The following is a 25,961-nucleotide window of genomic DNA, read 5'->3' on the forward strand; positions in this document are numbered from 1 at the left end:
ATGTCTCAATGACTAGAAAGCCTCCCAGTATATCCCACCTCTTAGAAGTGTCCCCTATCTTCTGGTAGTGGCTCTCTGGGTACCAAGCCTTTAACACACGGGTCATAAGGACATTCCATCTAAATTAAGGCATTGAACTTAATGCTTCTATTTTAGTTCTAAAATCTCTGAGTGGCTTCTTGCTGCTTTTAGGGAAGCATAGCAAGAAAAGCACATTTAAAAAAAAACAGTTTTGCAGGGCTGGTGATACATACCTGTACATCTGAGCATTCTGGGAGGCTGAGGCAGGAGGCAAGTGCAAACCCAGCCTATCTATGACTTGTGAGACCCTGTCTTAAAATAAATAAGGGCTGGGAATATAGCTCTTTATGAAGACCCCTGGGTTCAATCCCTAGTACTGAGAGGAAGAAAATTTTTTTTGTAATTTTTAAAAACCATTCTAACTTTTACTATTTAATGTACTATTTCTATATAATATTTTTATCCTTAACATCACTTTTAATGAGGGTTAAGACTATTGTTTTAAAGTAATTATTCTCATATATGTAGATTAATCTGGAAAGTTGTCAAAAGTGCTTTAAAGTATGATTTTTTCATCCCTTCTTTTTCCCACTTACAAATACTCCTTTTTTTGTCTTTCCAGCTACACGTTATGAAGAAGGAGAGTCAGAAGCAGAGAGTATCACTTCTTTTATGGATGTTTCAAATCCTTTTTATCAGCTTTATGACACAGTTAGGAGCTGTCGGAATAACCAAGGGCAGCTAATAGCTGAACCTTTTTTCCACTTGCCTTCAAAGAAAAAATACCCTGATTATTATCAGCAAATTAAAATGCCCATATCGCTACAGCAGATCAGGTAAGATCACTTCTGCATTACACAATGTAAATATGGTTGAGCCTGCACATAGATAATTGTCCTACAGTGGATAATGATATTAAAGGTAAAAATGCTTTTACCTCAGAATTTATTCTTTTTTCTTATAATTCAGCAAAGTAAAAACATCTTTCTGCTTATACCTTTCATTAGTATTTTAATGGTGATAATTTATCTGTATTTAAATTCTACATAGTTGAGCCCCCAGAATAAGTATAGTCAGTTTTTAGAGAATTTATTAGTTAAAACTATACATGAAATATGGTTCATCTTAGTTTCCTATTCCTAGAGAAGTTTTATTACAGGGTCTTGGCTGTATTGCCCAGGTTGGTCTTGAATTCACGCCCTCAAGTTAGAAAATGTTAATGTAATCATTGAGAATTCAATCAGACAGAATACTTAAACCAACTAGTATCATTCCTAATAGTAGGAAATCTCAACAACAGAAACAACCTAATTCAAAAATGGGCAGAGGACATGAATGGGTATTTCTCTTAAAATACGCAAATGGCTTAAATAAGCACATGAAAAAAATACCCCACATCCCTAATCACTAAGAGAAGTGAAAATTAAAACTACAGTGATACCACTTGACACTATTATGATAATTGCCATCAAAAAGAAAAAGAATGGAATGAATATGTGTTGGTGAATATATAAAGTGAGACCCTTGTGCACTGTTGAGAAGGTGGTACGCTAGAAAACAGTGTGACAATTTCTCAGAAAACTTAGTTTTGCTATCGTATTTCCCCCAAAATCACACCGTCTTATATGTATTAATTTTTGCTCCAAAAGGTTCATTAGGGCTTATTTTCAGAGGTATCTTCTTTTTTAAAGTATAACAGTTTACATGTATTCATGTACAAAAATCTACATTTATTCAAATACAAATCATCTCATCTTCTTTTGGGATATCTAACTCTCCAAACCCTAAATTCCAGCCTGAATTTCTTGCAACTCCATCTCCTATAGAACCATTGGCCCCAATCACTCATGTCAAGCAATAGAGCCTGTCCTTAGATGAGTGCTTCTTGTCCCTTGTAGCCTGCTCGTAGTACATTGGTAACACAGCTGTCAGTGATTTTATCGCATGAATTCTTCACTGAAGTCACCACCTCTTGCAGGTTGGGCTTCACAAAGTTTCTATTAAGTCAAGTTTTAACTGACAGGAGTTGCAAGACAGGAGTGGCAACAAAAACAACAGTTAAAAATGATTTTTTAAAAAAGATGGTCCAGGGCTGGGGATTTAGCTCAGTGGTTCTGGCACCTGCCTCTCAAGTGAAAGGTCCAGAGTTTGATCCCCGGTACCAAAAAAAAAAAAAAAAAATAAGCCTCTTGCAGGCTGGGCTTCATGAGGTTTCCATTGAATCAGTGCTAACTGAAGACTTCTGAGACAGGAGTGGCAACAAAAATGAAGACAGTGAAGAACAATGGTCCACACAAAAGTGATGAAAAATTACAGACACCAAAATTCAGAAAACATTTCTTTATGTCACATAAGTGCATTAAGTACATCTGTGACAACACAGGACATAGTGAACTATAAAAATTTATGTCAGACGTAACCACATCAGTTTGTTAGCACATGTGCACGTAATTCGTGTCTGTATGTGCATTGTGTCTGTACTCCAGGTCATTTGGCAGTTAGTCTCAAGTTCATCTGTACATAGGCCTCTGGTCCAGAGGCAACTGCTTGGATATTTATAATTATTGTTTATACTAACATTTATTTTGATTGTTTAATGCCAGTATTATTTATAGTTAGTTGTTATTTTATAATTCATTGTGTGTTGCAATGAACATACTAAATGCAGCCTTCTGCCTGAGTATCTTAACTGAGGCTTATTTTTAGGATAGGGCTTATAAGCACCTTGAAAAAAATTATATTAGGGCTTTTTTTCTGGTTAGGTCTTACTTTCAAGGAAATATGGTATGTGATCCAGCAACTCTAATTTGGATATATACTCAAAGGAATTGAAAGCAGGGTCTCAAAGAGGTGTTTATTAACTGATGTTTACAGCAACATTATTCACAGTAACAAAAATGCATAAGCAGCTCAGGTATCTCTTAACAGATGAAAGATCACCCAAATGTGATGTATATGTATTGTAGAATAATATTCTAGTTTACAAGGAAGGAAATTCTGATAAATGCTATAGCAGAGATGAGAACATTATGCTAAGTGAAATAAGAAGGAAAAGTATGATTGTACTTACATGAGGTACTCAAAAGTAATCAAAATTATAGAGACAAATTTGAATGGTGGTTGCTGATGGTAAAGGGAAACAGACTTACTGTTGGATTCAGGGGAAGGGGGTCTCTGTGGGAGGGCTAGGAGTCTACTGAAATGACCTTCTGCCTCTCTTCGGGTCTTTGTCCTCACTCTCTGGAAAATGGGGGAATCAAGACTGATATCTGGAAATTTATTTAAATTAGTGGAAGTTTATTTAAAGTGTGGCAAATGCAGAGGAAGCAAAAGAAAAGCTATCTTAACAGCAGAGTGGTGTTGCAAGACAGAGGGTGTCCAGCTGGGGATGGCCCAGTGAGTATGAGATGTATGCACACTTACAGGGCAAACTGTTTTGTTGATTGGTATGGGTGAGGCCAAACAGGATCTTATTAACCTTTGCTTCTGAGAAGGGGATAAGGTCAGTATGTAGTAAATAAGAACAAACACTTTCATGAAAGATACAATAGGGCACATTTTTTTTTCAAGCACATGGTACCCGATAAGCAAGATTGTCAACCACAGATGAACATGTGATGATTTCACATTGTTAGTCATCTGCATTTTGCCCTGAGATTTTGTTTATGTGTCTCTAAGCTGCCCCTGCATTACTATTTAATAGGTACATTGTTTCAGTTTTACAAAATGAAAAGAGTTCTGGAGATGGATGGTAGTGATGGTTGCATAGCGTTATGGATGCATTTCATACCACAGAACTACTTGAAAATGACCAAGGTGTAAATTTTGCTTTTTATAATAGGGTTGCATTGTAACACAACCTAAGTGTTTGCCTGGTACACATGAGGCCTTGGGTGAAAGAACAAAGAAAAAGTAAGAACAAGAAGTAACCTTTTACCCAGAGTACATTTTTTTTTTTAAACAAAGATTTCCCTAACATCAAATTTACTTGAGGAGGGCAATGCTAGAGACAGACACTCAGAATTTGACACTCATAAGGCAAGTGTTCTAACATTGAGCTATGTTCCCTGCCTGTCAAATTTACTTTTTTTTTGAGACAAAGTCTGTGTAGTTCAGGCTGGCCTTGAACTAACTGTACAGCCCAGGCTGACCTCAAACTTGGACATATCTTCCTGCCTCCCCACACTCCACGTGCTGGAATTATAGGCATGCACCACCACACCAGGCTCAATTTTACTTTTTGTCTCTTCTGAATCAACTACAACTGCAGAATCTGTAATTCTGCAGAACACTCCCTCTCTTTTGCTGTGGAAGTTGTGTAGCATACTCTTAAAGAATGATAAATAGGGAAGTGGTTGAAGCCTAGCTGGTGGTAGCACATTTAAGTTTTCTTTTCTCCCCCTTTTGGTTTTTTGAGAAAAGATTTCACTGTGTAGTTCAGGCTGGCCTTGAATTCTTGGCAATTGTCCTGCTCAGCTTCCAGAGTGCTGGGGTTATAGGTATGTGCCGCCACATCTGGCCACCCTAAAGTTTTGAAAAGCCAATATTTAAGCTATTTGATACCTTCAAAGGATGCAGAGCCCTTTATGCCTGGCAGGAACCTTGCTGTGCCTGAGCTCTCATTATATTCTGTAGAGCAACAGCAGTCTAAAGTAATGGTATCCAGTAGAACTTTCTGCCAGGAACAAAAAAGTTTGTATTACCTGCATTGTCCAATGTGATGATAGTTACTAGTCACACTGACTAGCACCTGAAATGTGGCTAGCACAACTAAGGGACTTTATTTTAAATTTATTTAATTTTAATTTTAATTTCAGCATCCACATATGATTAGTGGCTGCTGTGTAGTATATGAAATGTATTAAAAATATATGGTGAATATTTTAAAACATTGTTTTCATATATGGCACTAAAAGACACATTGCTATTAATCCTTGTGTTATTTACTCTTCTCTCATTGCTGAGACAAAATTCCCAACACCCAAAATTAAAGGGGGAAAGGTTTATTTAGCTCACAGTTTGTAGAATTTTCAGTCCATAATGGACTGGCTCCAAGGCAGAGTGGCACATTGCAGAGGGGAGGGAAACAGATCATGGTGACAGAAGACAGCAAAGGCAACAAGGATAGAGGGAGGGACCCTCAGCAGAGTCTTTCTGCCCCTTTTATGCAAATTGCTTAGGGAAGGTGGTACCCATACCCTCAGTCCTGGTGCCCTAGCATAGCATAACACCATGAATCATTTCCACAAAAAACTCCTCCTATGACTGCATGAGGCTTTGGGGGACATCAAGACTCAAGCTATAAGAACTGCCCTTGAAATATACTCCCTTGCTTCAGACACATTTGTCCCATCATTCTTGCCTCTTAATGAAGTAGTTAAAAGTTTTCATTTACAGTAGTTTCTGTCAAGTAAAACATTACAGTTTATCCATATCAATCTTATTCAGTGAATCTGGCATGCTATGACTTCTGACTCTTCTCAGAAGTCAAAATGATGAGCCAGGGATTTAGCTCAGTGGCACCACACCAGCCTTGCAAGTGCAAGGTCCTTAATTCAATCCCTGGCACCCCCACAAAAGTCAAAATGACATGCAAGATAAACATTTTGAATTGATTCAGGACAGTGAGACAGTTTTAGCAGTGCATCCAAAAATTTGAAAGGAAGACTTCAGAACTGTTTCAGAAAGTGGCAAGAACTATGAGATAAGTGTGTTCAAAGCAAGAGGGAAGTACAGTAGTTCCTTAGTTCACTAACTCAGTTCTCTTCTACAGTTCTGGCTGCAAGCCAAACTAGACAACAACAGAATCTCCATAAGGTCAACATTGAACCTAACCATTGAATTTGATTCGGTACTCAGGGCTGGGGATTTAGCTCAGGGGTGCCATCACCTTCCTAACAAGCGGAAGGTCCTGAGTTTGATTCCCCAGTACCAAAAACAAAAACAGTAATAATTAATTTCTCATCCAACTCAGTTTGCAATCAGAATCATGGAAAGAATCAAGTTCGTGAACCAAGGAACCACTGGGGAATTAATGTCAGTGTCTTTTTTATAATAAAAATTTTTAAGGTTAAATATTCACCAAATTTTTGTTTATTTGTTTGGTGTTTTGTTTTGTTTTGTTTTTAAATTGAGTTTATTGGTACATTTTAGGTATGTTTTTTGTTTTTTGTTTTTTTGAGACAGGGTCTCACTATGTAGTTGAGACTGACCTGGAACTCACTATGTAGCTCAGGCTGGTCTCAAACTCACAGCAATCCTCCTGCCTCGGCCTCCTGAGTGCTGGTATTACAGGCATGTGCCACCATTCCTGGCCATTCACCATATTTTTTTTAAATCACACTGCCTACTGTATAGCCATAAGATTTGTTGGCATAGGTGTATGTTCCTAAAAGCAACAAAATGGAAGTTTGAGGCTATGGAGGTATCTCAGTGGTAGTATGCTTAGTGTGCATCTCAAATCTCAGCTAAATCACCACACACAAAAAAAAGCTTGAGACTAATAGTATGGTTCCTAAGGTCACTTTCCAATGTGTGCTGGGTTTGTCACTGATATGTTTTAATTTTCCATTTTTTCCATTCCTTCCCTTTCTACTCTAATTATCATTGGTTGAAAAATATTTGTGTGGCTATTAGAAGTTGTGTTTTATAAGTTTGGATTCTCTGTTTTTGTGAATGTTGAGAACGCCTACCACTCTCCCCTTTGAGTTAGTAGGTATGAAAACCTAAGGTATAATTTAAAACCTGGTGCTATCTGTGTAAGCTGGTACTGAGAACTGAATTTATGCTTAGTTTTTGCTTCCTTGCAGAAATATTCTGTAATATTTTTTATCTTCTTAAGCACTATACAGAATCTGAACGAGTCTTGGTAAATTTTTTTTTTTGAACTCGGGTCCTTGCGCTTGCAAGGCAGGCCACCTAACCGCTGAGCTAAATCCCCGGCCCAAGTCTTGGTAAATTTTAAGTAAAATGATACATACCAAATGGACAATGCCATTTTACGAGAAAGTTTTAATTCTCTACATTTATTCAATGAAGCTGTTCTTATATATTTTCAGTAATTCTTAATACTCATTTTTTTATTTTGATGATTAAAGTGCGGATCTTTCAGTCAAAAGATTTAAACATTTACCCTGTCCAGATTCATAGATTTAGAGCAAGATATGACTCTTCACTTTGTACAAAGTGCATAAAATCTTTCTGAGAGTTGGTATTGATAATAGAAATAGTATTTTAAGATGTCTGAATTCGTAGAACTTTAAGCTGAAACCTCACATTTAAGTCATCATATTCATTAAAAGTGATTATATTGGAGGGAGCTGTAGTGAATGAACTCTTACAAATCTGCATCCCTCATTTACTATCATGAGATCTCTCTTTACTCTTCATATATATCTTCCCTGGAGTTAAATATACTATTCCAAATGCTTCTTTATGACATTGCCACTACTTTTTCTTTTTCACTCCTTTTTTTTAAATCCCCTAATCACTATCACTAGTAAAGATGCTGTGTAATGCTTGTCAAGACTTTCAGGAGTAATGTTTTATAATTTTCATGATAGAAAGTTCTAGTCATTTGTCTTTCACAGAACAAAGCTAAAGAACCAAGAATATGAAACCTTAGATCATTTGGAATGTGATCTGAATTTAATGTTTGAAAATGCCAAACGCTACAATGTTCCCAATTCAGCCATCTATAAGCGAGTTTTAAAATTGCAGCAAGTCATGCAGGTATGATTTCTTAGGTATCATTTTGCTAAGTTTGTTGTGTGTCTCATTAAAAAATTTCATGTGTTTCACAAGTTCTTTTAAGATGTGGTTTCCCCAGCAATATCAAGTCATTGATTTCAACAGTTACTACTAATCATTTTTTTCAGAGTTGGTAGAGCCATGTAGAAGAGAAGTAATAGTTTAGAAAGATTAAGCTTTGCGAGTGGAGGAAGCACACTTTTGTTCTTTGGGAATAACTTTAGGATTCTTGAAAAATTACTCTTTAATCCCAATAATATTCCCTCATTTAGATTTTATCCCTTTGGTTCTAGACTTTGTCTGAATTAAGATAGAGCTGGTCTGGGCTAGGAAGTTGGCTCAGTGGTTCTGCCACCTGCCACGAAAGTGCAAGGGCCTGAGACTGGGTTTGTCACTGATATGTTTTAATTTTCCATTTTTTCCATTCCTTCCCTTTCTACTCTAATTATCATTGGTTGAAAAATATTTGTGTGGCTATTAGAAGTTGTGTTTTATAAGTTTGGATTCTCTGTTTTTGTGAATGTTGAGAACGCCTACCACTCTCCCCTTTGAGTTAGTAGGTATGAAAACCTAAGGTATAATTTAAAACCTGGTGCTATCTGTGTAAGCTGGTACTGAGAACTGAATTTATGCTTAGTTTTTGCTTCCTTGCAGAAATATTCTGTAATATTTTTTATCTTCTTAAGCACTATACAGAATCTGAACGAGTCTTGGTAAATTTTTTTTTTTGAACTCGGGTCCTTGCGCTTGCAAGGCAGGCCACCTAACCGCTGAGCTAAATCCCCGGCCCAAGTCTTGGTAAATTTTAAGTAAAATGATACATACCAAATGGACAATGCCATTTTACGAGAAAGTTTTAATTCTCTACATTTATTCAATGAAGCTGTTCTTATATATTTTCAGTAATTCTTAATACTCATTTTTTTATTTTGATGATTAAAGTGCGGATCTTTCAGTCAAAAGATTTAAACATTTACCCTGTCCAGATTCATAGATTTAGAGCAAGATATGACTCTTCACTTTGTACAAAGTGCATAAAATCTTTCTGAGAGTTGGTATTGATAATAGAAATAGTATTTTAAGATGTCTGAATTCGTAGAACTTTAAGCTGAAACCTCACATTTAAGTCATCATATTCATTAAAAGTGATTATATTGGAGGGAGCTGTAGTGAATGAACTCTTACAAATCTGCATCCCTCATTTACTATCATGAGATCTCTCTTTACTCTTCATATATATCTTCCCTGGAGTTAAATATACTATTCCAAATGCTTCTTTATGACATTGCCACTACTTTTTCTTTTTCACTCCTTTTTTTTAAATCCCCTAATCACTATCACTAGTAAAGATGCTGTGTAATGCTTGTCAAGACTTTCAGGAGTAATGTTTTATAATTTTCATGATAGAAAGTTCTAGTCATTTGTCTTTCACAGAACAAAGCTAAAGAACCAAGAATATGAAACCTTAGATCATTTGGAATGTGATCTGAATTTAATGTTTGAAAATGCCAAACGCTACAATGTTCCCAATTCAGCCATCTATAAGCGAGTTTTAAAATTGCAGCAAGTCATGCAGGTATGATTTCTTAGGTATCATTTTGCTAAGTTTGTTGTGTGTCTCATTAAAAAATTTCATGTGTTTCACAAGTTCTTTTAAGATGTGGTTTCCCCAGCAATATCAAGTCATTGATTTCAACAGTTACTACTAATCATTTTTTTCAGAGTTGGTAGAGCCATGTAGAAGAGAAGTAATAGTTTAGAAAGATTAAGCTTTGCGAGTGGAGGAAGCACACTTTTGTTCTTTGGGAATAACTTTAGGATTCTTGAAAAATTACTCTTTAATCCCAATAATATTCCCTCATTTAGATTTTATCCCTTTGGTTCTAGACTTTGTCTGAATTAAGATAGAGCTGGTCTGGGCTAGGAAGTTGGCTCAGTGGTTCTGCCACCTGCCACGAAAGTGCAAGGGCCTGAGTTCGAACTCTGGTACCAAAAAAAAAAAAGAGAGAGAGGGCTGGTATACAGGAAATGTCATTGGCAAATGAAATAATCATTGTATAGTGTCCAAGAATTCCTTTCTTATAGTTCTTCAAGGACATCTGAGGTTACTGGTCATCTACTTGTAAGACCAAAAGGTAAATGTGAAATATAAGCTGGTCTGTCTCACATTTTTGGTTTTTTTGGGTTTTTGTTTTTGTTCTGTTTTTATGTTTAATTTGTGGCATTGTTTGTTTGTTTTGTTGTGGTAGTGAGTATATTCTCAGCCTGTTGTTTTATTTGTTTGGTTGGTTGGTTGGTTGTTTTTGGTACTGGGGATTGAACTCAGGATCTTGTGCTTTCAAGGCAGACATGGTGCCACAGAACTAAATCTCTGGCCCCTCAGCCTGTTTTTAGTTTTAATTTTGAGACAAGGTCCCATTAAATTGCTTGGATTGGGCCCCAAACTGTGACCCTCCTGCCTCAGACTCTCACAGTTTTGGGTAGAATTCTTCTAGAAAAACAGTCTTTGAGTAAGGAGGCAATTTTAGATAACCCATAGAACCTTCATTTTATAATGACCAACACTGTACTCTTCAGTGCTGTGAATTTCAAATGTTTCCTTTATGGTTCTTTGTGTATATGTTACCTAAGCCTGCTGTGGTTGAACCTTTAGGTCTCTTTGGTAGAAAGTCTTTAAAAATGCTAATGCTAAATGTTGAAACTTAGATCTTCCTTAACTGCTCACATTAAACTATATTCTTAACCACATTGCCCTTTAGAAGTCTTGAGTACCAAAGGCTCCCTTTGAGTTGGTGTAACTTAAATATAGCCACCAGAGCAGGAGGTCTTTATAGCTCTCCTCAGTGCTTTTAATCAATTGACATCTCCTTCATATCTTTTTTTTGATACCAGATATGGAACTTGGGATCTTGTGGCAGTACCACTGAGCCAAATCCTCAGCCCACCCTTCATATTCTTAAATGCTCTAACTAACATTTATTCTTCAACTCTAGATCGATTTTTTTTTAAATCTACTTTTCTGTGTACTGGCTATTATTGAACTGGATTATTAAAAATGTTTAATGATTAATTTTATGCATCCCAAATGTGGTTTTTTAAAAATGAATATGGTGTATCTAGCCCTTTAACATCATATTTTCATAGGCATTCTCATAGGAGTGCTCAGAAAAGTGAGCCTGACTCCCAGGATCTGCTCTGTTTTAGGCGAAGAAAAAAGAGCTTGCTAGGCGAGATGACATTGAAGATGGAGACAGCATGATCTCTTCAGCTACCTCTGATACTGGTAGTGCCAAAAGAAAAAGGTATATGTTCTTCTCATAGTCAGCACCATCTCAGTTCCTATTTAATTTAGTATATGTGCTGCCAAAGTGAGCACATTTCCTATATTTAATTTAGATAAATGCATGGGGAAAAACTTTTTAAACTGGAAAGTATGAGTTCTGTTATAAACTTTAAATATTTAATGACATCCTCTTCTAGAATTCATTTGTAAATTAGGATTGTTAGCTATTTTTTTGTTCTTTTATTTACAAGTACCATGTTTGTTTTTAGATGATACAGGAATAAGGACAACTTACATGTGATGTGTAGCTTGACAAAGCATGTTACTCTATTTACTATTCAGATTATTTTTTAAGGTGGCGTTTTAAGAGTGCCACTTAAATCTAATTTGGGTACAGTAATTTCTACACAGTGAATTATAAAGATGAATTATTAAATAGGAAAGGTAAGGAGAAATTTGGTACTACCACTGTGGTAAAGTAACTCATTGTTCTTAATCTTTTGTTTTCCCTTGTTAACTTGATCTTTGTGATTTTAAGAATGTCCGGTTGTAAATGATCTAATCATAACTTCTTATAGTTCATAAAATGTTAAGCTAGATTTTTGGGTGTTTTTGTTTTTCGTTTTGTTTTTCCTTACCTTTCTGTCAGCTTCCCTAGTCCTTTCTTTCTCTGATGGGTTTTATGGAAGCGGGACCTTACTGTGATTCTGAAGCTGGGCTCCTATAACGAATCATGTAAGACCATCTCTTGTATCTGCCCCTCCCACCTGGAGTTTCTCTGGCTTGATCATTGTGAAACATGGTCGTATTCTCCCTCAGCATAACTGTCATACAGTCTTTGTAGCAGTGTTCAATCTGTGAAGGATACTTTAAAGAAAAACTGAGCTAATCTTTAATAGCCCGATTTGACAAATTCAGAATTGAAGAAATCATTAGTAGCTGTTTACACAGTTCTTACATACATTAAAATATCTAAGACGATAAGACTTTTAAAAATTTAGAAAAGGAGCTGTCCTGTCTTTCCGTCTTTTAAAGAGCATTGGGGAAAACATTTTTTTAAGCTTTGAAAATAACTGCAATGCTCTCCCATGGTAACTAAAGTGATTAATGGACCCTGAGATGTGAACCTCCTCCATTACTGGCCTGTGAATTTCATCCTTCCAAGTTCTTAATTCCTTGTTATACCAGGGGCAATGGAGAAAAAATGTGAAACCAGATCAGAGACATCAAATCAAGAGCATCTTTGAGTATAATTATATAACTCTACTTCAGCATCACCTGTGTTTGCCAGATCAGTCACCAATCAAAGATAAAAACTTCTCAGTCAAAAGAAGGTAATGGAGGCAAAAGTGATGGTACAGTTTGTGCTAGCACTAGATGAAGAGAGGTCCTAAATTAGTTGACTCTTCCTTTGTAAGGAAGCATTAGCCCAGGTCAGATCCTTAAAAATTACCTATGTTTGGGCTTGTAGTTTGTGGGATACACAAGTAGATTAAATGAAACTTACTGTCCTAAAACATCCTTAAAGATCATCACACCAAGAAGAAAAGAAACAGAGCTTTATATTCTTAAAATGATAAAATCCTATTTTGACAATAAACTTCTGTATGAACAGGTTTCCTGTGAAGTGTTTTGTATAATAAATTGAAAAAACAAATAAGAGAACAACTATAAATCTTCTGCCAAAGCAATAGAAAACAAATTCAGGTTTGAGTTGCAAGCAGAAGTCTATATTAAAAGACTAAGGAGGGCCAGGGATTTAGCTCAGTGGTTCTGCTGCCTGCCTTACAAGTGCAAAGGACCCAAGTTCAATTCCTGGTACCAAAAAGGAAAAAATAAAAAACTAAGGACATTAAAAACCCTACTTTGACCTATAACAAAGGAAATAATATTATCAGAACTAGTTAACACCGATAGGGTTTGGTAATGTGATACAGACTTCTCCAGAATTCAAACAAACAGCAGCCCCAAGAAGTTAAGTCAAGCTTGGTCGGGGAAGTCAGGGCCAAATTTTCCCATTTACTTCTTGACTCCTAACTATTGTGTATGAGTCTCTTTGCCTTATTATTATTTTTTTAATACCAAAGAGTGTAAGAAAACTTGATTATATTGTCTTTTTATGCTAGGTGTAGATTCTTTTCCCCTATCACTCTACCCAAAGATCTACTTTCTGTCTTCCATATTAAAATGTTCCAAGTATTATAATCTTTTATCCTTTGGGCCAAATAATCCTCTTTTTCTCAACCGTATTTGGTTTATGCATGATCCTCCAATGTTGCTTGTTTTCTCTTCACATGTAATGTTTATTTCTGCTTTCCCAGGAACACTCATGACAGTGAGATGTTGGGTCTCAGGAGGCTATCCAGGTGTGCAGTCCTTTTTTATGCATAAACATACTTTTAAAAATGTAACTCTTCTGTGGCATGGTCATTTCTGACAAGGTGAAAAGTAAAGTCTTAAGCATGTAAAAAAAGTGTTTGTGGTGCCAGTTTATTTTACAAATAAAGAAAATAGTACAAAGGCCAGGGATTTAGCTCAGTGGCACCACGCCTGCCTTGCAAACACAGGGTCCTGAGTTTGATCCCTGGTTCCAGAAAATAAATAAATAAATAAAATAGTACAGTTCAGGAGTCCAGATAGTAAGATCAGAATTGTCTAACCCTAGATATGTTCAATATTAGCCTTAATTTATTGCCGGCATTGCCTGGAACAGAGGCACCTTCGTCAGTCATTGTGGCTATGCTTCTGTAGCAAAAGGTAGAGCTGCTAACAGGTGGCATTGTTGGTAATGGGCTGATGGATGCGGGTTCCTTTTCAGGGATGTCTTACTGATTTGGGGTGGTAGAGGGATCAACATTGACAATCCAGATGTCAGTGCATGTGGCTCTTTTACATTAGATTAGCATTTCTTGCACATAGATGCATCTTCTCAGTCTTTGTCCTGTCCATCCCTTATTTCTTTAAATAAAATCCATTCTTTTGCATGTTACTTTTGATCTTTAAAAATACTTCCAAGTTGCCGTGTCACAGTGCTAATAATAATTGTATAGTGCTTTTGTTTTCACATTTGCTATTTGACTTTCAGAGTGTCAGTTGCTTACCAAACATCAGGCTTTAACAGATCATAAAGGAAAACATTTAGTCATCTCTCTTATTTACCAGGAACTTAGTACTGCTCAAAGAAAGAGGAAAGTTGAAAACAAGTAAAATTACTTGTTTTATTACAATGCTTGGAAGCATTGTAGTAAAATAGTTTCACAGAGAGGACAAAACTCTATATTGTATAAAAGTGTTGCCTGATTGCCCAAATAGTTTTAGGTAAGATTCTTCATCTTTATTTGGTGCTGGGGATCAAACTCTGGTCCTAAGATTCTTCATCTTGGGCCAGGGATTTAGCTCAGTGGTTCCGTTGCCTGCCTCACAAGTGCAAAGTCCAGAGTCCGATCCCTGGTACCAAAAAAAAAAAAAGAAAAAAATTCCTCATCTTGTCTTTCTTTGAGTGAAGTATTCCAAAGTAACTACCATATGTAATGTACTCTATAAAACTACTGTTACATTGTCATCTTCCTAAAGAAAAAAAATTTTGTTGATAAATAGATGAAAAAGTCCATGGATTGTATTCTTTTACATCTGTTGTATATGGTACCAATTCTGGGTGTTAGTTGAAGTTAAAATGGGGGTATCTTGAGACACTGTTATAACGTTGAGCTCTGGAGACCTGAGTGCCCAAATTCAAGTCCTACCTATTCTTTAGTTCTGAAGTCTCAAGTCTCATTTCAGCTTCTTTATCCGAAAAAGGAGTTGATGGACAGTGTCTACATAGGTGAGGATACAGTTGGTTAATATGTGTAAAACTGTTAGAGCTGGGCCTAGATGTAGTGAGTACTTAGTAAATGTAGCTCTGTCTGGAAGCATTTCCTATCAACATTAGGACTGCAGTTTTTAGTTTTAGTTTGTTTTCTTTCTCTTTTCCCTCCCTTCCCCTCCCTGCCTTCTCTCTCTTTCTTTCATCTCACTGTGTAGTTCAGGCTGTCTCAGCCTCCTGAGTGCTAGAGGAATGTTTACAAGCATGTACCAATACACCTGGCTAGTTTTAGTCAGATATTACCATCTGGGAAGACTCACTAGAAAAGGTTGATTGATGAAAGAAAAGGTGGGTGAAATACAGCAAGCTTCATTAAAAAGCAACAACAACAAAACCTTTGGGTTCAGTTAATTTTGTGGCAAGTGCAACTGAAGCTCTTAGGCCAGGGAGCTAAGTGCTAGGAGACCTGGAAGTCTATGAAAAGTGTCAACTGAGTAGAGAGGCCCTCTTTTAGGAAAAGGAGAGACATGATAAAAGCAGTATGGTGATTATCAGCTGATTCAAGTGTCTGTTTGAATTATTTACTTTTTGGCCTTACATATTCATTTGGTCTCTATTGAATAGCTCATTTTTATGCAAAGTTAAGGTAATAATTCTACCTGATTCTCAAAGTATAAGTGCATAGTGTTTCACAATGATAAAAGTGTTAGCTGTTACTATAAATATATATTTTATTGGCATATATTCAATAAGAGCTTCAGTAGAAGAATAATGATAAGGACATTTGAGAGAGTGGTCAGCCACAAAGATTAAGGACAGGACTAATACTGGTATGAACAATTGAAGGAAAATCAGATGTGGAAATCTAGAGCTTGGTTATAAGCAAAGAGGAGCAAAAGATAACTGATTCCCATATTTCAAGGTGGATTGGGCTTGGGAGGATGGTATGAGTGTTAGTCCTGGAAAATCAAGGATTCAGAACAGAGCCTTAACTACTCAAAAATCTTTGTGCACATTGGAAATAGCACCTATTTCTTAAGACATTTGTCTTTTGTGCATTGAAAAATTGGTGTAATGTACTGATTATTTAGTATAGGACCCTGTATGGCCCATCTCTTGTAAAATTTTAAAATTTAAAGTTACAGTAGTCCCCAACTTATGAATGAGTTCCATTTTGGGGAGTAGTTCATAAGTCAGATTTGTTTGTAAGCTGACAAAGTGAGTCTTATACAGTACACTTGTGAAAATTCATGACTTGAAACCTGTATCAGGGACTTACTGTATACATGTTTGTTTCAACAATATGTATGACTTGACTTAGTATCCTCTTAATATGGCCCCTTGTGTGCTCAGTGATGAATAGCTCTGTTTTTGAGCTGTCATAAGATATATTTTACGTTGGTATATTCAAAGTTATTTTATAAAAAATGATTTTTCCGGGGCCAGAGATTTAGCTCAGTAGTTCCACCGCCTGCCTGGCAAGCTCAAGGTTCTGAGTTCAATCCCTGGTACCCAAAAAAAAAAAAAAAATTTTTTTTCCAGTTACTAGTTGTAATATTTAGTTTCTTCTCCAAAAATGGAGAAGTCAACAAACTGATGATCTCTTTGAAGGAGGGGAAGAGATAGCATTCATAGTGTTCTAAGGAGAATCTGAAAACAGTATCCAGAAGATAGGCATGTTGTGCATGTACACCTATGATCCCAGCACTCTGGGAGGTTGAGGCAGGAGGGTCAAAAGTTCAAGCACAGTCTGGGCAACTTAGTGTCTTAGTGAGACCCTTTTTCTCAGTTTTTTTCTGGAAACCAAATTAAAACTAATAGACCAATAGTTCTCATTCTTAAAGACAATAAAAGATATGGAAAAAATGTAAACACAAAACAAAACAGTGTGTTCACTTATGACCATAGCCTGGAGGATAGAAACCAATTTCCCTGGCATCTTTCTGCCTTAGCCTCCTGAAAGCTGGGATTACAGGTGTGTGCCACCACACCTGCCTGGAGCAACTTCTTATCTATAGTTAGATTTCATATTATCAGTATGACTCATTTAAAGCTATCAAGTGTCAAAGTTACTAGCATTGAAAGAATGGGCCATTTACTGTTCTTTTACTTTGTTTTGAAAATTCAATTAAAAACAGTCCCTTTTCTTAAAAATCTCATAAAAAGCCATGATTTAGCTCAATGGTGCGGCCTCCTACCTCAAACGCACAAGATCACAAGTTCAGTCCCCCATACAAAAATAAATCTCATAAAAATCTGAACTAATTTGGTCCCAGTGGTGCATGGGTGACTGGGGCAGAAGGATCAAGAATTCAAGGCCAGCCTTCCTGTGCCAGCCTATCACAAGTTCAAGATGCTATCTTAAGAAGCAAAAATGCCCTACATTTCTCCTGGTCCCAGATAAGTGCGATTGTAGCTTCATACAGAAAAGCCTAATGGTAATTAGGAGTAGTGTGTTGAATTCTGGAAGGTAATAGGACTGATCTCGTGGTCTGGATCAGGGCCTTCACTGGAATGAGGATGGATTTCGTTCTGACTTGATTAGTCAGATCTTTTATGAATCAGAGGATTAGACTAAGAGACCTATTGAGCCAGAAAGTGTGCTTCTAGAATGAATTTCTTTTTCCTTATAGGATATAGGAAACAGAGTATTTACCTGCAAGTGTTATAGGCTTTTAGTAAATATTTGTTGAACAGAAACAAAGTTATAAGTCATTCTTTGTTATTATATATCTGACTGTTCACTTGAAGAGTGCTTGTTAGGAGTTTGGCTAGAAATTCTTTACCAGTATCCTGAAAACTATAAGAACAATTGACCAGAAGTCATAATGGGCCAGGCATGGTGGCACATGACCAATTCCCAGCACTCAGGAGGCTAAAGAAGGAGGGTTACTGCAAGTTCAAGGCCAGCCTGGACTCCATAGTGAGTTCAGGTCTCAAAAAAAAAAATTGTATTGGAAGATCATCTCTTCTAATTTTTGAATAGCTCACCTTGGGGAAGTCATTTTCCTTTCTGAGCCATTTTTTTGTAGATGAGACCATCTGCTGTCTTGGGCCCCTTTGGAACACTGGTGTTAGACTGTGTCCCTTGTACTTTGTTCCATATTATATCTCACCTGGGGAATTTGGAAACAAGACAGATTCATGTTTAAGGGTGAAAAGTTACTCTATACAGAGCTCAGATGAACCATAAACCACTTTTTTTTTTTTTTTTTTTTTTTTTTTGGTATCAGGGATTGAACTCAGGACCTTGCTCTTGAGGCAGGCACAGTACCACTGAGCTAAAATCCCTGCCCCTATAAACCACTTCTTTAAGCTAGGTTGAAATTGTACAGTAATGCTGGTAGAGGGGGAAACAGGGACTGGCCCTAAACATGATCAATACAGAAGTCTGATACCCACTATAGAGAAGTCTTGTTTTCTGGCAGCTAGAATATACTGTTGTTTTGGAGTGGTTTGGAGGTGGAGCACTTCTCTTTGTTTCATTGTTATTGTGCTTGGAAGTAAGATATTAACAATAGAGAATAGCTAGTTTTATTGCACTATTGCTCTACTTTGTCTGAAAAACAAAAAACTATTTCATTTGATGATAGAAGTTTCTTTTGATGTTGAACAAATCTCTTTTTCATGCATTGTATTTCATGAGATATTCTAAACAGGTTTGTCTGCTGGTCACTGGCTATCCCTGCCAGAGTCATTATGTTTTTACTATTTTGGAAATTTTCCTAATATTTGTTTATAGCTTCCAAATGTTTACTGTGTTTGTGGCAAATGTGATCGGTACGTTATAATCACCATGAAGCACCTGCCCACAAGATGTTAATTTGTTTCATTTCATGTTCACCCTTGTATAAAGAAAACTGAACCTGTTACCCATTTTTCCCTTCTACCTCCCCCTTCAACAGTAAAAAGAACATAAGAAAGCAGCGAATGAAAATCTTATTCAATGTTGTTCTTGAAGCTCGAGAGCCAGGTTCAGGCAGAAGACTTTGTGATCTATTTATGGTCAAACCATCCAAGAAGGACTATCCTGATTATTATAAAATCATCTTGGAACCAATGGACTTGAAAATAATTGAGCATAACATCCGCAATGACAAATACACAGGTGAAGAGGGAATGATAGAAGACATGAAACTGATGTTCCGGAATGCCAGGCATTACAATGAAGAGGGCTCCCAGGTGAGGACAGAGGGGAGTCCTGAAAGAGACACCTTTTCTTTTGGGTTCTAATAGAATCATGTATTTCAGAAGACTAGATCTAGACCTAACTTAGATTGTTCTTAATAGCTGGATTCATTTGTCTTTTGTTAATTGTTTAAAATGGGTCATCCTAGAATTAAGTCCTGCTTTGCCAGTCCCTGTGTAAGTTTCCTAATCTATAATTCAGGAATAGTAATAGTATTTATACTGGGGTTATTTAAAAATTTTAAAAAGCATATACTCAACATTTAGAATAGTGCTTGATGCTGAATAAGTACAGAAAAGAAAGCCAGATAGCATAAAATCTTTCAAGTTTTTATTTTTTTGAAATAAAAATTGTGTACTCAGGTGCTGTGCACTCAGGTGCTATCTCTGAGCTACACCCTCAGCCACATTATCATTATTATTACTATCTTCAATAACCGTACTTCTCCAAAGACAGCTCATGAAATTGTGCATTTATATGAGAATCAGCATAATACTTCATCAAAGCACCTCTAAATAATTTATGAAGCATCTTGATTTTCAGATTAGTTGGTGGGAGGGGGTGGCAATGGTGGGCATTGACCCACAACCTCACAAACATTTTCATTTCCTTTCTTCGGCTGTTACATTTGAATATAAAATAAAGAATATGCTACTAAATATGGTGGTACATGCCTATAATCTCTTATACTCAGGAGGCTGAGGCAGGAGGACAACAAGTTCCAGCCCAGTATGAGCAACTCAGTGAGACCTTGTCTCAAAAATTTAAAAAGGGCTGGGGATATAGCTGGTAGAGCATATAAATAGCACAGCTGTTAGGTTCAATCCATAGTACTGAAAATTAATATGTACTGAGAATACTTGTAGGTAAAAAAAAAAATACTTCTCTATAATAGATAATACTGTCCTTAGCATCGCTCGCCATTATACCACCTACCACTTGTAGAAGTATAAGCCACCCTTAAGAGTGGTGACCAAAACAGAGGTCACTTATTCCTTTAACTGCCCTGCTTTGGTGGGTAATCAAGGGAAGACATACCCCCTGCTGGAGAGGTAGGAGGAGGCAGCTGTGAAGGCAAGGCCATTACGTGAGTAATCTTGTTCTTGGCTACATCTTACCACATTGACCTTAGTCTTAGAGAGAGAGAGAGAGAGAGAGAGAGAGAGAGAGAGAGACCGACCCCTAAGCAAGGTTTGTTTTTGTTTAACAAATCAGATTCTAGACTGTGCACTCAGGTTTGAGATGTAACAAAATTTGAGATACTGCCCTCCAGCCATCAGATACTTTAAATCTCTAATTTCCATTGGGGTGTCTAGTACCTTGACCTTCCAGGCAAAGATAGGTTTTTGAGGAAAACAATATGTAAATACTTCTCTTAAAGCTGGGCGTGGTGGCACAGTCTGTAATCCCAGCACTCCAGAGGCTGAGGCAGGAGAATCGCCCTGAGTTGGAGGCCAGCTTGGGTTACATAGTGAGTTCAATCAAGGCTGGTCCAAAGTACATATTGAGACCCTGTCTGAAACAACAAACATAAAAATAAAACAAAATGAACCTACAAGGATTCTAAATTTTTAAAAACATTTCTTTATAGATGTATGCAACTTGCTGGGTGTGGTGGCACATGCCTGGAATGCCAGCATTTACAAGACTGAGGCAGGAGGATTGCCATGAGTTTGAGGCCAGCCTGGGCTACACAGTGAGCTCAAGGATAGCCAGAACTGCATAGCAAGAACCTGTTGCAGAAAAACAAAATCTAAAAGGTGTATGTCACATTTTAAAAGTTTCCTAGAAAATAATTCTAAATGTATTTTTGGAATATAGGTATATAACGATGCACATATCCTGGAGAAGTTACTCAAGGATAAAAGGAAAGAGCTGGGCCCACTGCCTGATGATGATGACATGGCTTCTCCTAAACTCAAGCTGAGTAAGATGGCATCACACTTTGTTAATATTTAATTAAACGGTGAACATATATGAACTTACTGGCACTGCAGCAAGGAGTATCTTCTCTTTTCAAGCACACTTTTACTGTGGTTTAAGTAAATAGTGAAGAGTGTGTGAAGAATAGAATATAACAACAAAGGTTTTGCTTGCTTTCTCAATTACATATAGTGAACATTTTCTAAACATTAAATAGTAAGAAAAATAGTTTTTTTTTCCTATATCTGAAACCTCTATGAGAATTGTGACAATGTCCTTTTGTCTTTTTATATGTTTGTTTGGTGATTTTGTAGAATTAAAAATGAATCTTAGCAGCTCCTGCTGGACAGAATATGAGGGTAGAGCTGTGCCACTCAGATATCATTCTTTTGTGCTCTTGAAAGTTGATTTTACTAAAGTTGTGAGGGAAAGGACAGCAAAAGTGACTAATTCTATTAAACTAAAGGAGATTTCTGCCTTATTTAAAAATATGAATAAAGTAAATACCAAGCAAATGATAGTGATTTGTCAGATTATTTTAGAGCCATACTTGCTTTGAAAAAGGGAAAATAAGCTCCTGTTTTTTCATATGAAATGATTGTAAACTTAATTTCACAATTGCAGTGGGAATTATTTATTGTTGAGTAACAATTCCTTCGTGTTAAGACACTCATCTTTTCATGGAATTATAAAAATGTATAAAAGCAAAACTTAATCTATTTTGTAGGACTGAATACCTTTAAACAATTAGAAGGAATTCCATAAATTGAAGAATAATGATAGTTTAATACTGACTGCCTAAATAACACATTTAAATATATAAAGAGAAAGGAGATTTTAATGTGGAATGTTCATTACCTTTTACTTTATGTTTTCTTGTGAAAAAAGTTTTTTTTTTCATTTGTTTTTTGAAATAGGGTCTTACTAAGTAGTTCAGGCTGGCCTTGAACTTACTGTGTAGCCCAGGTTGGTCTCAAACTCTTACTGATGCTGCCTCAGCCTCCCAAGTGCTGAGACTACAGGCCCGTGCTACCATACCTGGCTCAAAAATTTTCAAACATGAAAGAACTAGTACAATGAAGTCTTTAAGTATATATTACTCACAATTACCAAGCTTTGCTATGCTAAATTCCTGTTGTTTTTTTCCTTCTAAATTATTTTAAAACAAATTCAGTCATGTTTCCACTCTATGTAGTTAAGTGTAATCTCTAAAATATGCAGATACTTTCTTAAATAGCCATGAAGTCATTATCATACCTAATAAAATTATCAGTGGTATCTTGCTTTCATTTAATATGTAACAAACTTTGAAGTTTTATTGATTTTCTCACCAATGTATTTTTACAGTTGGCTCCATCAAATCCAGGTCTAATTAAGTTTAGTATATTATATTTGACTATTTTGCCCTTAAATTCATAATCAAGAGTCTCTCCTTGTTTTTCTTCATGTCCGTTTGCCTCATTGATGAAACCAGGGATAGATAGAACTCTTGAAGACATTGAAGTAGCCTTGCCTATGTCAGTGTCATCAAGAGTTCCACCTATTCTCTTTTCCAGCAGATTGTGTTTCTGTTTTAATGTTTAGATCTTTGACCTATTTTGATTTTAGTTTAGTGCATGATGAAAGATATGGGTCAAGTTTTAATCTTCAGCAAGTGGAAAGCCAATTTTTTCCAGCAATATTTATTGAAAGAGGGTATCTTTCTTCCAGTGAAGGTGTTTGGCTCCTTTGTCAAAGATAAGGTGGCCGAAGGGCTGGACATGGTGGGGCACACCTGTAATCCCAGCACGCAGGAGGCTGAGGCAGGAGGATCGCTGTGAGTTCGAGACCAACCTGAGCTACGTAGTGAGTTCTAGGTCAGTCTCAACTACATAGTGAGACCCTGTCTCAAAAAAAAACAAAAACAAAAACAAAAAAAAAAAGGTGGCTGAGTGTGTCTGGAGTTGTTCCTGCATCTTCTAATCTATTCTGTTGATCTTCATGTCTGTTCTTTTTACTGTGCCATGCTGTTTTTGTCACCATAGCTTTGTAGTATAATTTCATAATTTCACAAGTCAAGAATTGTGATGTCCCCTGCTTTGCCTTTGTTGCCCAGAATTGCCTTTGCTATTCTAGGTCTCTTCTGGTTCCAAATGAATTTTAGGATTGTTTTTCTGTCAGATATGCTTTTGGAATTTTTATCAGGATTGCATTAAATTGATACAACAATTTTGGAAGTATGGCATTTTTCTTCCTTCCCAAGAGCAAGGCATATCTTTCCATTTTCTGATATCTTCTTCAGTCTCCTTTTTCAGAGTACTGTAGTTTTCAATGTAGAGGTCTTTTACTTCCTTTGTTAGATTGATTCCTATGTATTTCATTTTGACTGGGTGCTATTGTGAAAGGTGTTGTTTCCCTAATTTCTCAGTGAGTTTCTTATTCATATACAGGAAAGCTGTTGATTTTGTATCCAGTTACACTGCTGAATTTCGTTATTAAATCTTGTGGTGGTGCTTTTGGGATCTTCTATGTATAGTATTATGTCATCCACAAATAATGATAATTTAACTTCCTCCTTTCCTTTTATTTCTTTCTCTTGTCTAATTGATCTGGCTAATGTTTCTGAAGTTCTCTTGAGTAAGAGTGGTGACAGTGGACATCCTTGTGTTGTACATGATTTTAGAGTGAAAGCTTTCAGTTTTTGTCCGTGTGTGTTTGTCATAGATGGCTCTTATCAGATTGAGATAAAGACCATCTATTCCAATTTTCTGTAGGGTTTTTATCATGAATGGTTGTTGGACCTTGTCAAATGCTTAGAAAAACACATTTTTAAAATAAGATCTGTGAGTTGTAGCTCAGTGCAAAGACCCTGGGCTCAGTCTTCAATACCATGCACGTGCGCACACACACACACACACACCCCACTAAAAATACCTTAAACTACTAGATGCAGACATATTGTTAAGTTTTAATCCATTGCAGTTATTGTCCTTATAGATACTCAGCTTGTCCCAGGCTAGTGCCTGTATTCTTTTGAAATGACCATAGTAGTAAATCGTTGATAGACTCTTCAATGACTGGAATTCTAAAGTACACCAAACTGAGAATCAGCCATTTGCCAGGGAGTCCTGACCGTTTTGGGTTTCTGCTAAAAGGTCAGGGCTCCTTGACATTAATTTTTGAAACTATTTTAAAACTGTGTATAGTCTGGTGGCAGAGGATTTAGCTCAGTGGTGCCGCCACCTGCACGAGGTACTGAGTTCAATAACAACAAAAAAAAACTATACTCCATGATATACTCCTATGAGTTGGTAATTGTTTCTAGGCTTTTCAGTGGATGGACCTAAAAAAAAAATTGAGTTTACGTTTATACATAAAATACCGTGTAAGCTCAGGTGGTAGATACTTTTATTTGAGATTTGAGGCTATGAGATTTTTTATATATGCCCTCCATTTTAACATCTATCTCTTTCTCCCATGGTGAAGATCTGTTTTCAGTGATGGAATTATAATGTCACATTGCTACTTATTTACTTTTTTTTTTGGTACCGGGGATTGAACTCCGGTCCTTGTGCTTGCAAGGCAGGCCACCGAACCACTGAACTAAATCCCCAGCCCTTTACTTATTTACTTTTATGCCACCTTATTTATAGCTACCTCAGTAGTACCAATTTTCTTCCACTTCTTTTTTAGCTATAGAACTTATTTCACTAAAAACTTGTTAGTTAAAGGTGTTTCACAAATCATTTGAGATAGACCCTTTCTAATTATTATGCTAGTATCTATATACAGAGTTAGGTTTCTTTATTTTATCCATTTAATCTAATATTTCTTTTTTCAGGTAGAAAGAGTGGTGTTTCTCCTAAAAAATCAAAATACATGACTCCAATGCAGCAGAAATTAAATGAAGTGTATGAAGCTGTTAAGAACTATACTGATAAGAGAGGTCGCCGCCTCAGTGCCATATTTCTGAGGCTTCCCTCCAGATCCGAACTGCCTGACTACTATCTGACAATTAAGAAGCCCATGGATATGGAAAAAATTCGAAGTCACATGATGGCGAACAAATACCAAGATATAGACTCTATGGTTGAAGATTTTGTCATGATGTTTAACAATGCCTGTACATACAATGAGCCTGAGTCTTTGATCTACAAAGATGCCCTTGTCCTACACAAAGTTCTGCTTGAAACTCGGAGAGACCTAGAGGGAGATGAGGACTCTCATGTCCCAAATGTGACTTTGTTGATTCAAGAGCTTATCCATAATCTTTTTGTGTCAGTCATGAGTCATCAGGATGATGAGGGAAGATGCTACAGTGATTCCTTAGCAGAAATTCCTGCTGTGGATCCCAACTTTCCTAACAAACCTCCTCTTACTTTTGACATTATTAGGAAGAATGTTGAAAATAATCGCTACCGGCGGCTTGATTTATTTCAAGAGCATATGTTTGAAGTGTTGGAAAGGGCAAGAAGGATGAATCGGTATGTTTTCAAAGCCATTTCTTTTTGAGGATATGTAATAATATTTAATGCAAAATAGATGAAGAAAAACTGCTTTGATAATACTGTTTCATCTTAGGTACATGATTGTAGTTAATATCGTGCTATTCTGAATTCTAGGCAGCCAAAACTTCCTTGGAGAAAGAGGGCATCCCACTGAGTCATCTAAATTAAGGCCAGTGAGAGAAAAGACATCAAAATTAGAGTCATGGAAAGCATATACTTAAAATGCAGCCTTTCACAAAACATGTTTCTTAAAGGAGAAGTGCTTATAATTTGAAATAGTAGTTAGAAATAGCAGTAGAATTTGTCCTTTAAAGTTTTACTTCAATCCATGAGTACTTTAAATAAATAGCTCTGAGGTCACACCGATAAAAATTTGACCACCTAAAAGGCATATTCTTTTTTTTTTTTTTAAACTTCAGATTTTTCACTTCAAGAGCTTTCTTTTATTTCCTTTTTTTTTTTACTGGTACCAGGGATCAAACTTGGGACCTTGAGCTGTGAGGT

The 25,961-nt window shown here is 36.5% G+C and overlaps 1 protein-coding gene across 20 annotated transcripts in view; it reads left to right on the top strand.

The window, feature by feature from the left end:
* The window catches only part of Pbrm1 (polybromo 1), a 125,542-nt gene that overhangs the window by 42,620 nt on the left and 56,961 nt on the right, over positions 1–25,961 (top strand). For 14 of the 20 annotated variants that reach the window (XM_033756900.1, XM_033756909.1, XM_033756913.1 and 11 more), the window contains 7 exons: positions 644–857; positions 7,611–7,752; positions 10,975–11,072; positions 13,375–13,419; positions 18,764–19,040; positions 20,869–20,974; positions 24,791–25,433. In XM_033756900.1, coding sequence (XP_033612791.1) covers positions 644–857; positions 7,611–7,752; positions 10,975–11,072; positions 13,375–13,419; positions 18,764–19,040; positions 20,869–20,974; positions 24,791–25,433 — 1,525 coding nt within the window. The remainder of the gene's footprint in view (positions 1–643; positions 858–7,610; positions 7,753–10,974; positions 11,073–13,374; positions 13,420–18,763; positions 19,041–20,868; positions 20,975–24,790; positions 25,434–25,961) is intronic. The other 6 variants (XM_033756904.1, XM_033756911.1, XM_033756915.1 and 3 more) reach the window with 1 other exon arrangement.

The sequence above is a fragment of the Fukomys damarensis genome, unplaced genomic scaffold (assembly GCF_012274545.1).
Source record: "Fukomys damarensis isolate Sample0158 unplaced genomic scaffold, DMR_v1.0_HiC HiC_scaffold_28, whole genome shotgun sequence".
In the NCBI taxonomy this organism is placed as follows: domain Eukaryota; kingdom Metazoa; phylum Chordata; class Mammalia; order Rodentia; family Bathyergidae; genus Fukomys; species Fukomys damarensis.